Source organism: Danio rerio, chromosome 8 (genome assembly GCF_052040795.2).
Source record: "Danio rerio strain M-AB ecotype USA chromosome 8, GRCz13ab, whole genome shotgun sequence".
NCBI lineage: Eukaryota > Metazoa > Chordata > Actinopteri > Cypriniformes > Danionidae > Danio > Danio rerio.
The window spans coordinates 22,870,001-22,883,838 of record NC_141028.1 but is presented as its reverse complement, the minus strand read 5'-3'; the positions used below and the strand labels follow the sequence as shown (position 1 = coordinate 22,883,838).

Here is a 13,838-nt window from a genome sequence, read left to right as displayed (position 1 = left end):
AAAACTGCCCCCTGGTGGCGAATATGTGTTTCGCTTCATCCTTGCATTACGGTGGAGTGGGCGGAGCCTCGTGAATGACGGTTAATTTTTTCAAACGAGGAAGTGAAGTCAAGTCCGCCAACATAGGGAGGATCCAAGATGGTGTCCTGCTAAGTCTACTTGTGTAGTGCTCTGCTGACAAACTCACCTTTAACAGCTAAACAAGAAATATCTTACTTTAAAGTTACCTCTCACGACTTTAAAAATGAAGTCAGCGGCAGATAAACGGAAAGGAGGAGAAACATCGCGTGCTTCACGTATCTCTAGCCTTATAGAAGGCCACAGCTATGCTGCTCACGGAGATAGCCCTTTACTTTCACCGCTAACTGGGAGCCCGGATAAACCGCCATCAAAGAAAGGTAGAGCTGATGACGATGATTCTGTAATCTCCACGCTTTCTCAGCTAATAAATAACCGATCGGATGCCCTGGAAAAAATGGTTGGGGACAATGCGTTGAAAATAGAAGGGCTAAAAAAAACTGTTGACTTTATATGTGCCGAGCTCAACGACGTTAAGGGGAAGGTTGGCCTTATTGAAGCAAGAGTGAGCTCTGAGGAAAAAAAGATGGAGTTCTGTGAGACAAGGATTGCAGATTTGGAGCGTTACTCGCGTCGTTGGAATTTGCGACTGCACGGAATACCGGAAAAAGAAGGTGAAAACATCAGAGCTGAATCTATTCGCATATGTGTTGCCACTTTTCCAGAGGGAGGTCCGTCTCTACCGGATAAAATTGACACTGTTCATCGTATCGGGAAGAGGCCAATGAACACCACTAGGCCACGGGCGGTCATCATTCAGTTCTCTTCAAGGTTAATAAGAGATGGCGTGTGGAGAGCAGCGAAATCATCAGAGTTTCTTCGTGTGAACAGTCTTCGATTTTCCGAGGATCTTACGGCTTTCGACCGAGAAAGAAGGCTCTTACTTTGGCCTGCGGTGGAAAATGCTCGTAAGCAAGGAAGGAAAGCATACTTTGTGGGCCACCGAGCATTCATTGAAGGTTCAGAAATTAACCCTTCATGATCTGAACAAATAATCAAGAGAGGTTCACATAACTAATGTTGCACTAATCAGAACACTGAAGTTAGCTGTAAATGTTCTTATATAGTTATTTTGTCAGCTATTATTTGTGCGTTTTCATCCAGTAAGCTTTAGTAAGGAATTTTTTTTTTCTTTCTCTTCATATTAAGAGTTTTTTTTGTTTGTTCGATTTTACTCTGTCTATTTCTGTAATTTCTCTCAACGCCAGGGGACTTCGAGACGTTACTAAGCGGAAAGCTTTGTTTACATTTGCAAAATCATTTAAGACGGACTTTGTTTTTTTTCAAGAATCACATTCAATTCCTAGTGATTATGCTTTTTGGAGAAATCAGTGGTGCAATGACATTTGGTTCGCTCACGGCTCAGAACATTCAGCTGGAGTCTTAATTTTGAAAAACAATTTTGTTGGAGACGTTTTACATCACTTTTGCGATAAGAAGGGTCATTTTCTGATGTTGGTAGTTTGTATAAATAATATTGTTGTAATTTTGGTTAATATATATGGCTATAATGTAACTCGTGATAATGACTTGTTGTTTGAAACTATAGAGGACAAGATTCTCTTGTGGCTTAATACATACCCTGATGCCTTAATTTTTATAGGGGGAGACTTTAACATGGTGCCTGATAACCAAATGGATAGACTACCGCCTAAACGGTCCACCTCTGTAAACACTAAACTGAAAATTTTTATGGACAAATTTAATGTTATTGATATTTGGAGAGAAATATTTCCAAACACTAAATCTTACACTTGGAGTAACAAAAGTTGTTCTAGACAGTCTCGTATTGACTACTGGCTTGTGTCTCAATGTGTCAAGAACTTTAAAGCTACTACTAGCATTCTTCCCTCCCCTCTAACTGATCATAAGGCTATTCTTCTTCAGTCCCCTCTCTCATCAGACAATATATTCTCAGGACCCAGGGCATCTTATTGGAAGCTTAATTCCTCATTGCTTACACATGATCAAGTAAAGATTAAAATTTCATTTTTAATTAAATATTACTGGCTCAAAGCGAAAAAAGACAATAAATATGGATTGAATTGGGAACTCCTTAAACATGAAATTGGCAAATGTGCTAGGAAATTTGGGACTCAACTAGCTAAACTTAAAAAGCAAGAGGAGGAATCTATTGTTTATAAAATAATATACCTTCATAACAAAGTTCAGGATGGCCTATCAGAAGCAGAATTTCAAGAACTTTCTGAATTGCAAACTAAGTTAGACTTAATATATAAATACAGAGCAGAAGGCTCTTTTATTCGTTCAAGAAGAAGATGGCTCGAGCAGGGAGAGCAAAGTACAGCTTATTTCTTTAGGATGGAAAAAAATAATTCTAGAAATCTAACTATTAATTCCTTGAATATTGATGGAACTGAATCTTCTGACCCTAAACAAATTGCTACCTTTTGTGCAAATTTCTACACTAATCTTTATAAATCTAAATATTGTGATGATTCTGCACAGTTGTTTTTCCAATCGTTAAAGGGAACCAAAACTTTATCTATAAATGAGACGGACACCTGTGATAGACATATTACTGCTGCTGAAATAATAGAGTCTATTGAAGCCCTTAAAAATAATAAATCTCCGGGTACTGATGGGCTGACGGCTGAATTTTATAAAATGTTTGCTCAAGATTTAGCACCTTTTTTACTTAAAATGTTTTTAGAAAGCATTGAATCTGAAGCACTTCCTTCAACATTATCTCAAGGCTTACTTACTTTAATTCCCAAACCAAAGAAAGACATTCTTTTTATAGATAACTGGCGTCCAATTTGCCTCTTAAATTGTGACTACAAAATATTAGCATTATTATTGGCCAATAGGCTTAAAAGTGTGCTAGGAACAATAATAGATGAAACACAAACAGGTTTTATCCCAAAGAGACACATTTCTAATAATATCCGTCTCGTCTTAGATTTATTAGATTATGCAGAATTAGTTAAGGAGGAAAGCTTTATTCTTTTTTTAGATTTTTATAAAGCTTTTGATTCTCTTGAGCACAATTTTATTTTACAATCATTGCGCAAGTTCAACTTTGGTGATTTTTTTTTGTAAGTCCATCCGCACGTTATATAAAAATGCTACCTGCTCTATTAATCTCAAATCGGGTACGTCACCTAGATTTGAGGTTTTTAGGGGAGTTCGTCAGGGCTGTCCAGTCTCTCCCTACCTATTTGTAATAGCATCTCAACTTCTTACCTCTTATTTGCTGAACAGTAGTCTACAAGGCATTAATTTAGCTGATAAACATTTTCTCATAAGCCAATTAGCAGATGATACCACTCTTTTTCTAAAGGATGAATCACAGATTCCTCATGCTATTAAATATATTAAAATGTTTTCAAAAGCTTCAGGCTTGACTCTAAATTTAGATAAATGTGAGCTGCTTGCTATAAAGTCCTGCTCGGCCTCTATTCTTTATAATATCCCTGTTAAATCTCAAGTATGCTACTTAGGTTTAACTATTTGCAAAGATGACAATATTAGAAGTAAATTAAATTTTGACCCAGTAATTGCCAAAACAAAAAAAAAATTTAATTCTTGGCTTCAAAGGGACTTGTCTTTAAGAGGGAGGGCACTCCTTGCCAAAGCTGAGGGTATTTCAAGAGTAACATATCCTGCTCTCTCACTATTTGTGAACAAGTTTTTCTGTGCTGAGGTTGATAGAATGCTTTTTGACTTTCTTTGGAAAAACAAAAGACACTATATCAAAAAATCTGTTATTATAAACAGCTATGATTATGGGGGTCTAAACTTTCTTGATTTCTCTTCTATGAATAATACTTTCAAGATAAATTGGTTGAGGCAATTTTTGAATGATCCTGATTCCCTTTGGAATGTAATTCCCAAGTATATTTTTTCCAAAGTTGGTGGTCTCCCTTTTTTATTAGTATGTAATTATAATATCTCCAAACTTCCTATTAAATTATCCAATTTCCATAAGCAAGTATTATTAGCATGGCATTTAATATATAAACACAACTTTAGTCCTCATAGGTATTATATCTGGAATAACCATGATATTTGTTATAAAAATAAATCTATATTCTTTCCTAATTGGTTTAGGAACAATATTTGCTTGGTTTCTCAACTTTTTAATAATAATGGTCATTTACTCTCTTATTCTGAGTTCTTAAGTAAATACTGCATTCCTATAACCCCACGAGAGTTTGCCATCGTTATGGACGCAATTCCCAGTGGCGCTATTACCCTTTTAAAAAACTCTCTTCATTCTGTTCTCCCTGTTACCTCATTAATTAATGCGTGTGAAACAGTGATTGGGAAAATTTGTTTCTCGCATAACCCTTTTCTCAGAAATAGAAAGATTCGGCATCTTTTTCAGAATGAAATAACTTCTATTCCACATGTCATATTTCACTGGAGTAATTTATTTTATGACATTCCTTGGAAGATTGTGTGGTCTTTACCCAACAAATTTCTAATTACAAATAAGGTTAAAGAGGTTTCCTTCAAATTGCTACATAGAGTTTATCCAGTGAATGTTTATATTAAAAAAATGCTTCCGGAAAAGGATCCCCTTTGTTCCTTTTGCAGAATTCTAGATGAATCTGTTGATCATCTTTTTTGGGAATGTACCCATATTAAGATTTTTTGGAAAGAATTCAGTTTATTTATACGTGTATCTCTTTTATATAATTTTTCTTTGTCATACAAGGATGTTTTATTTGGTTTTTATCATGTTGATAAAGTTAAAGATAAATATTTTCTAATAAATCTGTTTATTTTACTAGCAAAATTTTTTATACATAAATGCAAATTTTTGTCTGTAAAGCCCCTTTTTCTTATTTTTTGTAAAGATTTGAAATATTATTTAAATACAATCTCTACCTCCAGCAATGTTAAAGCTTTAAAATCCGTAACACTATGTGAATCTTACAATATTCTCTCTTTTTTATAATAGTTGACTGTATTGTATGTGATCTTGTAAACATCACTGTGACCTTGCTTTAAATTTAAAGTCCTTTTTGTTATTTATATTCCCCCTGGCATATTCTTTAGTTCGTCATTTTGTTTTGTTCTGTTCTCTACCCTTGTTGTTAAAGGTTTTGTACCTTTTCTGTATATTTTTGTATTCTTGTTGAACGCTTTAATAAAAAAAAAAAAAAAAAAAAAAAGTCAAGTCCGCCATTTCATCTTCTTCTTTTTATCGGGTAAGTTATTATTTTAAAAACATATTTGTGAGATATTTGTCGTCAGGTAATGTTTTTATTAGTTAGAAAAGCCCCTGTTTTGAATAGTGATAAAACTGTAACTTATATGTGGATAATATGGCTAAAAACGGCTAAGAATGATGGCAGCCGTCAGTTCAGTAACGTTCTGTTAAGTTGATTGTGCTCGGGGTTTTAACAAATTCATTTAAGTTACAATTGTCCTTTTACGCTCGTCATTACCAATTAAATGATCAATAAGACGTGTTATATGAAGAACAGCGTCGAAACGGGAGCTTGAATGAATCATATGCTGTCCGTTTTATACAGTTGTAAAAGGTGCCGAATTCTGCTTTTGTACTGGTTTTAGCTCAAACACTGAACGAACAGTCTCTTTTTGGTAACTTTAATCCTAATGATCTTGATTTGCTTGTTAATGTGTGTTTTATCAAGTTTCAGCAAACGTTTACAGAGTAACGTTATGTGGTTCATGCTGGCCACTGTTGAGACTGGTCTGCATTAAAAAAAAATTTAAAATCCATATCTTATGTTTTATATTACTTTAAAACAGCCTGGAAACTGAATTGCACCATTAATCTTGTACATATGCATCAAGTCCAAACAAATGGTTTTGTGGCAAGTAAAAATAATATTTTTATAAATTGATTGTATTGTATTAATTTGTTACAGAAAAGAAAGGAATCATGCAAGGATGCAAGCTGAAGGAAAGGACAACTCTCACATCAGTGCATTACTTATTGTTTGACTTCATCATCAAGCACACCAGGTACAATATTGTACATATTTTGTAACTTGTATATGTCAGACTGGTTGTTGGGAACTGAAATAATATATTTTATGTTTTATTTATTATTAAAATATTACAAGATTTATTGCTGCTATTTTATCACTGTGTGAGGTCATAGCTTATTTAAAATATCTATTATTAAAAAAATCTAATTTGAAAGAAATTCTAAATGTTTCCATAAGGTAATTTATTGAATTGTTTTCTGAAAATGTAAAATTTGAAAGTATTGGTGAGCTGGAAAAACACAGTCTGTTGACGTAACTTTTATTTTTATCTTAACTTTTTATTTTATGTTAAAAGTAGATTAATTTACCTTGGATCGCATGTTTAAGTTATAATTTCAGAGTGAAAAATGTAAAAGAAAACCATTGAAAACAATGGCATAATGATTTTGCTTGTTCACAAGAGGTACTTGATTTATTTTTCCTGTAGTGATACATAAGTTTTTAAGACTAATGCTTGACACTTAAATTTTAAAGGGATAGGTCACCCAAAAATAATGACATCTTTTATCCTCCACTTGTTTCAAAATATTTTTTTTGTTCTGTTGAACATAAACTCAGGTGGTGCGGTGCACAGTGGATAGCTCTGTTGCCTCCCAGCAAAAATGTTTCTGGTTCGAGCCTCGGCTGGGTCAGTTGGCATTTCTGTGTGAAGTTTGTATGTTCTCCCCGTGTTGGCGTGGGTTTCCTCCGGGTGCTCCTGTTTCCCCCACAAGACATGCGGTACAGGTGAATTGGGTAAGCTAAATTGTCCTTAGTGAATGTGTGTAAATGAGAGTGTATGGGTTTTCCCAGTGATGTGTTGCAGCTGGAAGAGTATCTGCTGCGTAAAACATGCTGGATAAGTTGACTGTTCATTCCACTTTGGTGACCCCAGATTAATAAAGGGATGAAGCTGAAAAAAAAATGAATGAACACAAACCCAGTTTTTCCTACTATGTATATCAATAGTTACAGGTTTCTAACATTCTTCAAAATATCTGCTTTAGTGTTTAACAGATTCAAACTGCTTTGAAACAAGTAGAGGATGAATAAATGGTGGCAGAATAGTAAACTATATCTTTAAATGTTTTATTCTGTAAGTTATGTGTATTCATATTTGTCTTGTCTTTTGTCATATTGTCCTTTTAGCTCAGATTGTGATGGACCTGGAATGCGACACCAGTTACTCTTAAAGCCTGATTTATACTTCTGCGTCAGGGGACCGGCGTAACCAACGGCGCATGCAACGCGCGTGGCTGTGCATTTATACTTCTGCGCGATGTCTCTGTTGGTCTGCATTAACACTTCCAAAACGCTAGTTGGCAGTGAGGTGTAAATGTTCCTCTGTGTCGAGTTTCTTCGCTGCTTTTTTGCTTTTCCTGAACACTTCCGGGATGTACAAGTGGCTCAAACTCACTCATTTTGAGGCAGGAACCGGTGGACACACAACAACTTTAACTATGAGGTAAACACAAAACAAAGCTTTCCATCCGGAGCTCCTTCACGGGACTCCACACTTGTAAACAATCGCTCGCTTACATTCGCGCTGCTATCAGTCCCGCCCAGATTTGTCAGCGCTACCAAGCCGACCAATCACAGAGCTTACGCTAGGCGTCGTTGCGACGTGTAGTTAAATTTTTTGAGAAGTGCACGTCAGTGACGGTGACGGCCACGGCGAAGGGCTATGCGTCAGCGCCATAGCATACGCCGGCGTTTGACGCAGAAGTATAAATCAGCCTTAAGTCAAGAACCAAATGAAGCACCAGAGTACAGATTATGGAGGTATCTGAAGTTGAACTAACTGGAAGCAGGGAACCATACTAATAAAGTTCCTTAAGGTAAAAGCACCTGCTTTATTTTGATAGGAAGTATTTTTTTATAGAGTTCTATTGTTTTATTCTTATTCTAATTTTATTTTATTCATATACTGAATGGAAGTCATTCAAATTTCACAACAAATGATTTGCAGATTGAATATAAAATATAATGACATTTTAATGCATTATTTCTTTTGGTTATTCTTTACATCTATATATGGGCAAGTATTTAATCAATGAAAATAATTTTAAACAACTTAACTAAACAAATTACTCTGTTGGACCCTAATATTTAAAATAGCAAAATCCTCAAACTAACACACACTCTTGTGAATGCATTCTCACATTCATACACTCAAAAACACATTCATACAACAGTCTGTCTCAGTCTGACTCACACACAACATCCTCTCTCACAGATTTTTCTAGCAAACCTCCACCACAAGCTTGTCCTTTTATGCTGCTTTTATTTCAAATATTTTAGAGCATGATATAGTCCAGGTTTTTATCACTAAGTATTTTTTTTTCCATTCAGCAGGTTCCTTGTAAAGATTAACCCAGGGAAGGATCGAAAGTGGAGAAGACCAGATCAAGAAAGACTACATCAAGATCTGCGGTCAGTTCAAAGGTACTTTCACTAATAACAAGATTTCAGACTATGAATTGATGGAGAAAACTTTCAGTGTCAGATCTTCCTACATCGCCTAGCAAAAATTCTTCCCAGTGTCTTGTAGTAGAAGTGATGCAGTCAATTGAGTTTACATTATTTCGTAAATTGCTTTCTGATTTAATAAAAAAATATATTAACCAAACTTGATTAATGTAACAATTTTGATGAAAAGGGCATGTTTTACTAGAGCTTGTAGCACAAAGGCACCCCCATCTTGGAATATTGCTGTGTCTGACGTCACGAGGTTGGTATGCTAGAAACGTTTTTGAATGAGGTATTTGTACAATTTATACATAGTCTGTCTTAAAGTGTCACTAAATTGTACAGGCATTACAGGTCAAAGCAATCTGTTGTTACATTTATAAAAATAAACAATAAGGCTCTTAAAACACTGCTTTGAAAAATGTAAAAAAAATATTTTAAATATTTTATAATATTAATAATATTATAAGGAAGTATAAAACCTTCCTAAGCTTGAAAATATACTAAACTTCCTTAAAGGAAATAAACTTCCTTTGTTAGTGCAAATTCCTTTTTATGTAGTCTTGTAATTAAACAATTAAACCATTCAAACAAGTTTACACTTAAAAAAGGTCCGTAATGAAAATCCGATTTTTTTTTCCAAATGTAACTAGCTAAAATAGTACCATGTACTTTTACTCTGTATTAGTATTATTTACTAAAATCTGTTTTATTTTAGCAATATAATAGTATTTCTAGTCCTTTAATTTAATGTAATTTAATTTTCAGTTCTCTTTCCATCTACAAAAACATTTAAAAAATAATTTCACAAGCACATTTAAAATAGGTTTAATACTATGAAATATTATATTAATATTATTTTTTATTTTTTATAAATCGATAGGTAGTTCCTATGGAATGTTTTTATGTATTGCTGAGAATACATTTCAGGTGTTCAATACGTTGCTTGTCAGTCTTAAAAATAAAAATAGGTGCTTAAAAAAGTGCTTAAAAGTCCTTAATTTTAATCGAGTTGTGCCTGTATGTACTCTGCAAACAGCACCTTTTAATTGTTGTCTTCTTCGATTTTCAGGATGTTTTGCATTGGACTGTTTTTTTTGGCTTTGATCCTTGCTTGCCCCTGACCTCACTCTTGGACTGCCCTGTTAGATTTTCAGTTTATTTAATTAAAAAAAAAATTTTTGGTTCTGGGTAGATGCTAATAAATATTTAATTGTAATTATTTAATGTAAATCAAAGGCGGCAACACCAAGGCTCCAAAAATACAAATTTATTAAATTAAAAAGGCTGACACAGAGCGTGAAACGTTTCGAGCCGCCAGCTCTTCATCAGACAAATTCTTTTTCGTTGTAATTTTTTAAATAATATGTTTTTGTTAAATATTCGATTTCTGTGTTTGTTCTGTCTACTCGTACTTGTTTATCTTGTCTCTGTAATTATCATTTGTTAATTTAATTAATATGCATTTTATAAAAAAAATATATATATATATTTTCTGTGTTTTTTTTCTGTATCTATTTATCTATTTTGTATATACATTTGTGTTTGTATGTTCTTCTTATTCTGTATATCCACTTACCTAATTTTAACTTTTATATTTATTTATTTGCATTTAGTTTGTGATAATTCTGTATGCATTTATTTATCTAATTCATATATTTATATGTATTGCATTGATCAATCTGTTGTTGTTTTTTTGTATGCATCTATTTATATAATTTATATAAATTATATATTTGTATTTATCAATTTATATGCTTCCTTTAAAGCAATTTTTTAAATAAAGCAATTTAAACTAAGCATTCCTTTTAATGTGATTTATATAGCTACCAAATGTAGATGTCAGCCACATCTAACCCAAAAGTCAGCCGCAACTGAACAAGATCTGGGCCAGATCTGTGAAATTGCATGGGCCGCATCTGGGCCAGATCTGAGAAACTGCATGGGCCGCAGCTGGGCCAGATTTCAGAATTTGCATGGGCCGCAGCTGGGCCAGATCTAAAAAAATGTATGGGCCACATCTGGCCCAGATATGGACCAAGCTTTTTCTGAGATATGGCCCAGATCTGGTTCAGTTGTGGCTGACTTTTGGATCCTTATGACAGCCACAATCAGGTTGAGTCATTGCCGTCATTCCGCGCGGTATGTGGGCCATATCTGGGCCAGATGTAATTTGCTATCAGTGACCAGCATGGTATTGCTGGTCACTATCAGCGCCAGCATCCCAGCTGCATCTCATGCTGGTGACCAGCATCCCAGCACCAGCATTCCATGCTGGTCACCAGCATAGCACCTAAATCCCAGCAAGACCAGTATATGTTGTGTTTTGGTGCTGGTGACCAGCATGGGATTGCTGGTCACTAGCATACCAGCGCCAGCATCCCAGCAGCATCTCATACTGGTGACCAGCATCCCAGCACCAGCATTTCATGCTGGTCACCAGCATAGCACCCAAATCCCAGCAAGACCAGCATATGTTGTGTTTTGGTGCTGGTGACCAGCATGGGATGCTGGTGACCAGCATGGGATTGCTGGTCACTAGCATATTACCAGTGCCAGCATCCCAGCAGCATCTCATACTGGTGACCAGCATCCCAGCACCAGCATAGCACCCAAATCCCAGCAAGACCAGCATATGTTGTGTTTTGGTGCTGGTGACCAGCATGGGATGCTGGTGACCAGCATGGGATTGCTGGTCACTAGCATACCAGCGCCAGCATCCCAGCAGCATCTCATACTGGTGACCAGCATCCCAGCACCAGCAATTCATGCTGGTCACCAGCATAGCACCCAAATCCCAGCAAGACCAGCATATGTTGTGTTTTGGTGCTGGTGACCAGCATGGGATTGCTGGTCACTAGCATACCAGCGCCAGCATCCCAGCAGCATCTCATACTGGTGACCAGCATCCCAGCACCAGCATTTCATGCTGGTCACCAGCATAGCACCCAAATCCCAGCAAGACCAGCATATGTTGTGTTTTGGTGCTGGTGACCAGCATGGGATGCTGGTGCTTGTATGCTGGCCACCAGCATAGCAGCAGCATCCTATGCTGGTCACCAGCATCACAGCACCAGCATCCCATGCTGGTCACCAGCATAATACCAGCATCACAGCACCAGCATCCCATGGTCACCACAGCATAACACCAGCATCCCATGCTGGTCACCAGCATAGCACCAGCATCCCATGCTGGTCATCACAGCATAACACCAGCATCACAGCACCAGCATCCCATGCTGGTTATCAGCATACCAGCACCAGCATCCCATGCTGGTCACCAGCATACCAGCACCAAAACACAACATATGCTGGTCTTGCTGGTGACCAGCAATGCTGGTCTATGCTGGTTTTTTCAGCAGGGAAATTCTTTTATCAGATTAATCTTTGAAGCCCCAGTCTATGTTACTCATCGGCGCAACTACACATTTACTGTGTTATACTCGTATAAATACAAAATAAACATTTTTAACAAAACATTTATTTATTTTTATTATTTGAAACTTTTGATAATGATTCTTCAACAATAGTTTTGGCGCAATGGCCAATTATTATTTCAAAAATGCTACAACCAGTTTTGTGTTTGAAGTTTTTGTTTACAGGCCAATCAAGGTTTTCTTTAAACCATAATGCACTGTAAAGATCATCATGGCGAATGAATTTCCGGGTTTTGCCGTAAGATGGCGCCCGCAACTTAATCATCAATCTGTCTGCAGCTGTCCCAGTGTTACAAATATCAAACAGAAACAAATTATCATGTTTAATGGGATTTTAGAGATATAAAAACCTTGTTGTTGTGACATTATGAACGCGTGTCTATCCTAAAATGAATTCAACATTTAAATGGTAGTTAAATGTGCTTTTGCCTATTACAGCAAGCAGGGGGAGTTGATTTTTGGATGAATTAAAGTTGAATAGCCTGGCCTATCCATTTACAAAGACTTTGGTTTAACCTGCTGGAGAGCTTTGCCCTATTGAGTTTAACACATTTCATAGGTGAAAACAAATCAAAACCCAAGTCAATATTTACTTTAGTCTTTGAGTCATGCATGGGTAGTCTTCCATGCAGTCATGGGTGGGTAACGTCTCATGCGGGCGGGCATTCAATGGAAATTTAATGTAATCCTGCATTAATTGTGACCTGTTTACGTGACTCATCAGGTCCAGGAAGAAGATTCAGAGCCAGATATTGTAGGTTTAAAGTGCTTGCAACAGTAGTTTCATACCTTGTGTGACTGAATATTGGCTTTTTCACGTTTTCTAAGGGCCATTCCACCAAATGACTGCTATTGCTTTAACTCTTCAAAGTTAAACTTTGTTTTTAATCCTTTTTTACAACTGAATTCAATCACACACATATTTAACATGTTGGTCCATTTCATTCATTCATTTTCTTGTCAGTTTAGTCTCTTTATTAATCCGAGGGTCGCCACAGCGGAATGAACCGCCAACTTATCCAGCACATTTATCCCATGCGAGCACAGTGAGTACATGCAAACTCCACACAGAATTGCCAACTGACCCAGCCGAGGCTCAAACCAGCGACCTTCTTGCTGTAAGGCGACAGCACTACCTACTGCGCCACTGCATTGAAATCGGCTACTACTCAAGTAGGTACTACATTTGAATTTACTTCATGACCATTAGACAAGTATGTTCTATATTATGAATGTGAGTATGAATGAAACTAATAGTTTTACATACAACATTTGTCATTATCACATGACCAGTCCATGTTATTTGCATTGCTTCACTCCCATTCATGAAGGATGCAGCTCACATACTGCTTTTAGCGCACTATATAGTATCTATATAGTATGGAAGTATGCAATTTCTGACACAGCCTTCACGTTTATTTTGTCGTTTAGTCTTGTCTTCCTGTTTCCTGCTGGGTATTTGCTCCTTTGTTCTTGTGGAATCTTTTCATTGGTTGATTTAGTCATGTGTTCCTCATTGATTGTTCTAGTTAAGTTGTTCCTTGTCGAGATTTATGTGTTACCCCACAGTCAGTGGGTTTGTTTTATTATGCTTTGCCAAGCTTTGAGTTTTGGTTATGTGTTTATAGCTTCATTAAAGATTCCACTTGGGTTTTAACACTTGGCTTCAGTGAATTCATTACAAAAGTTTCCCAATTGTAATTGTAATTAGACGATAACAATACAAACAAAGTGGTTATTATACAAAGGAATAGTTAGTGCTCAGAGAATTAAGAGCTAAGAGGGGGGATCACTCAAGAGATGTTTAATTGTCATAAATGACACAAGTGAATCAGCAGTCTGTGGGAATGGAAAGATTATTCCACCAGTGAGGAACAATGAATGA

The 13,838-nt window shown here is 36.2% G+C and overlaps 1 protein-coding gene and 1 long non-coding RNA gene across 2 annotated transcripts; both read left to right on the top strand.

The window, feature by feature from the left end:
- Positions 1 to 5,221: 5,221 nt before the first annotated feature.
- On the top strand, positions 5,222 to 7,413 carry LOC147842625 (uncharacterized). The gene is made up of 4 exons (XM_087264564.1): positions 5,222 to 5,258; positions 5,946 to 6,042; positions 6,627 to 6,794; positions 7,197 to 7,413. The coding sequence occupies exons 2-4, from the start codon at positions 5,960 to 5,962 to the stop codon at positions 7,276 to 7,278; spliced, it is 333 nt and encodes a 110-aa protein (XP_087120690.1). The 5' UTR covers positions 5,222 to 5,258; positions 5,946 to 5,959; the 3' UTR covers positions 7,279 to 7,413.
- Positions 7,414 to 7,753: 340 nt separating this feature from the next.
- Positions 7,754 to 9,660, top strand: LOC147842624 (uncharacterized). The gene is made up of 3 exons (XR_015497822.1): positions 7,754 to 7,885; positions 8,400 to 8,492; positions 9,589 to 9,660. It is a non-coding gene; the product is annotated as an uncharacterized LOC147842624 (long non-coding RNA).
- The last annotated feature ends 4,178 nt before the right edge of the window (positions 9,661 to 13,838 follow it).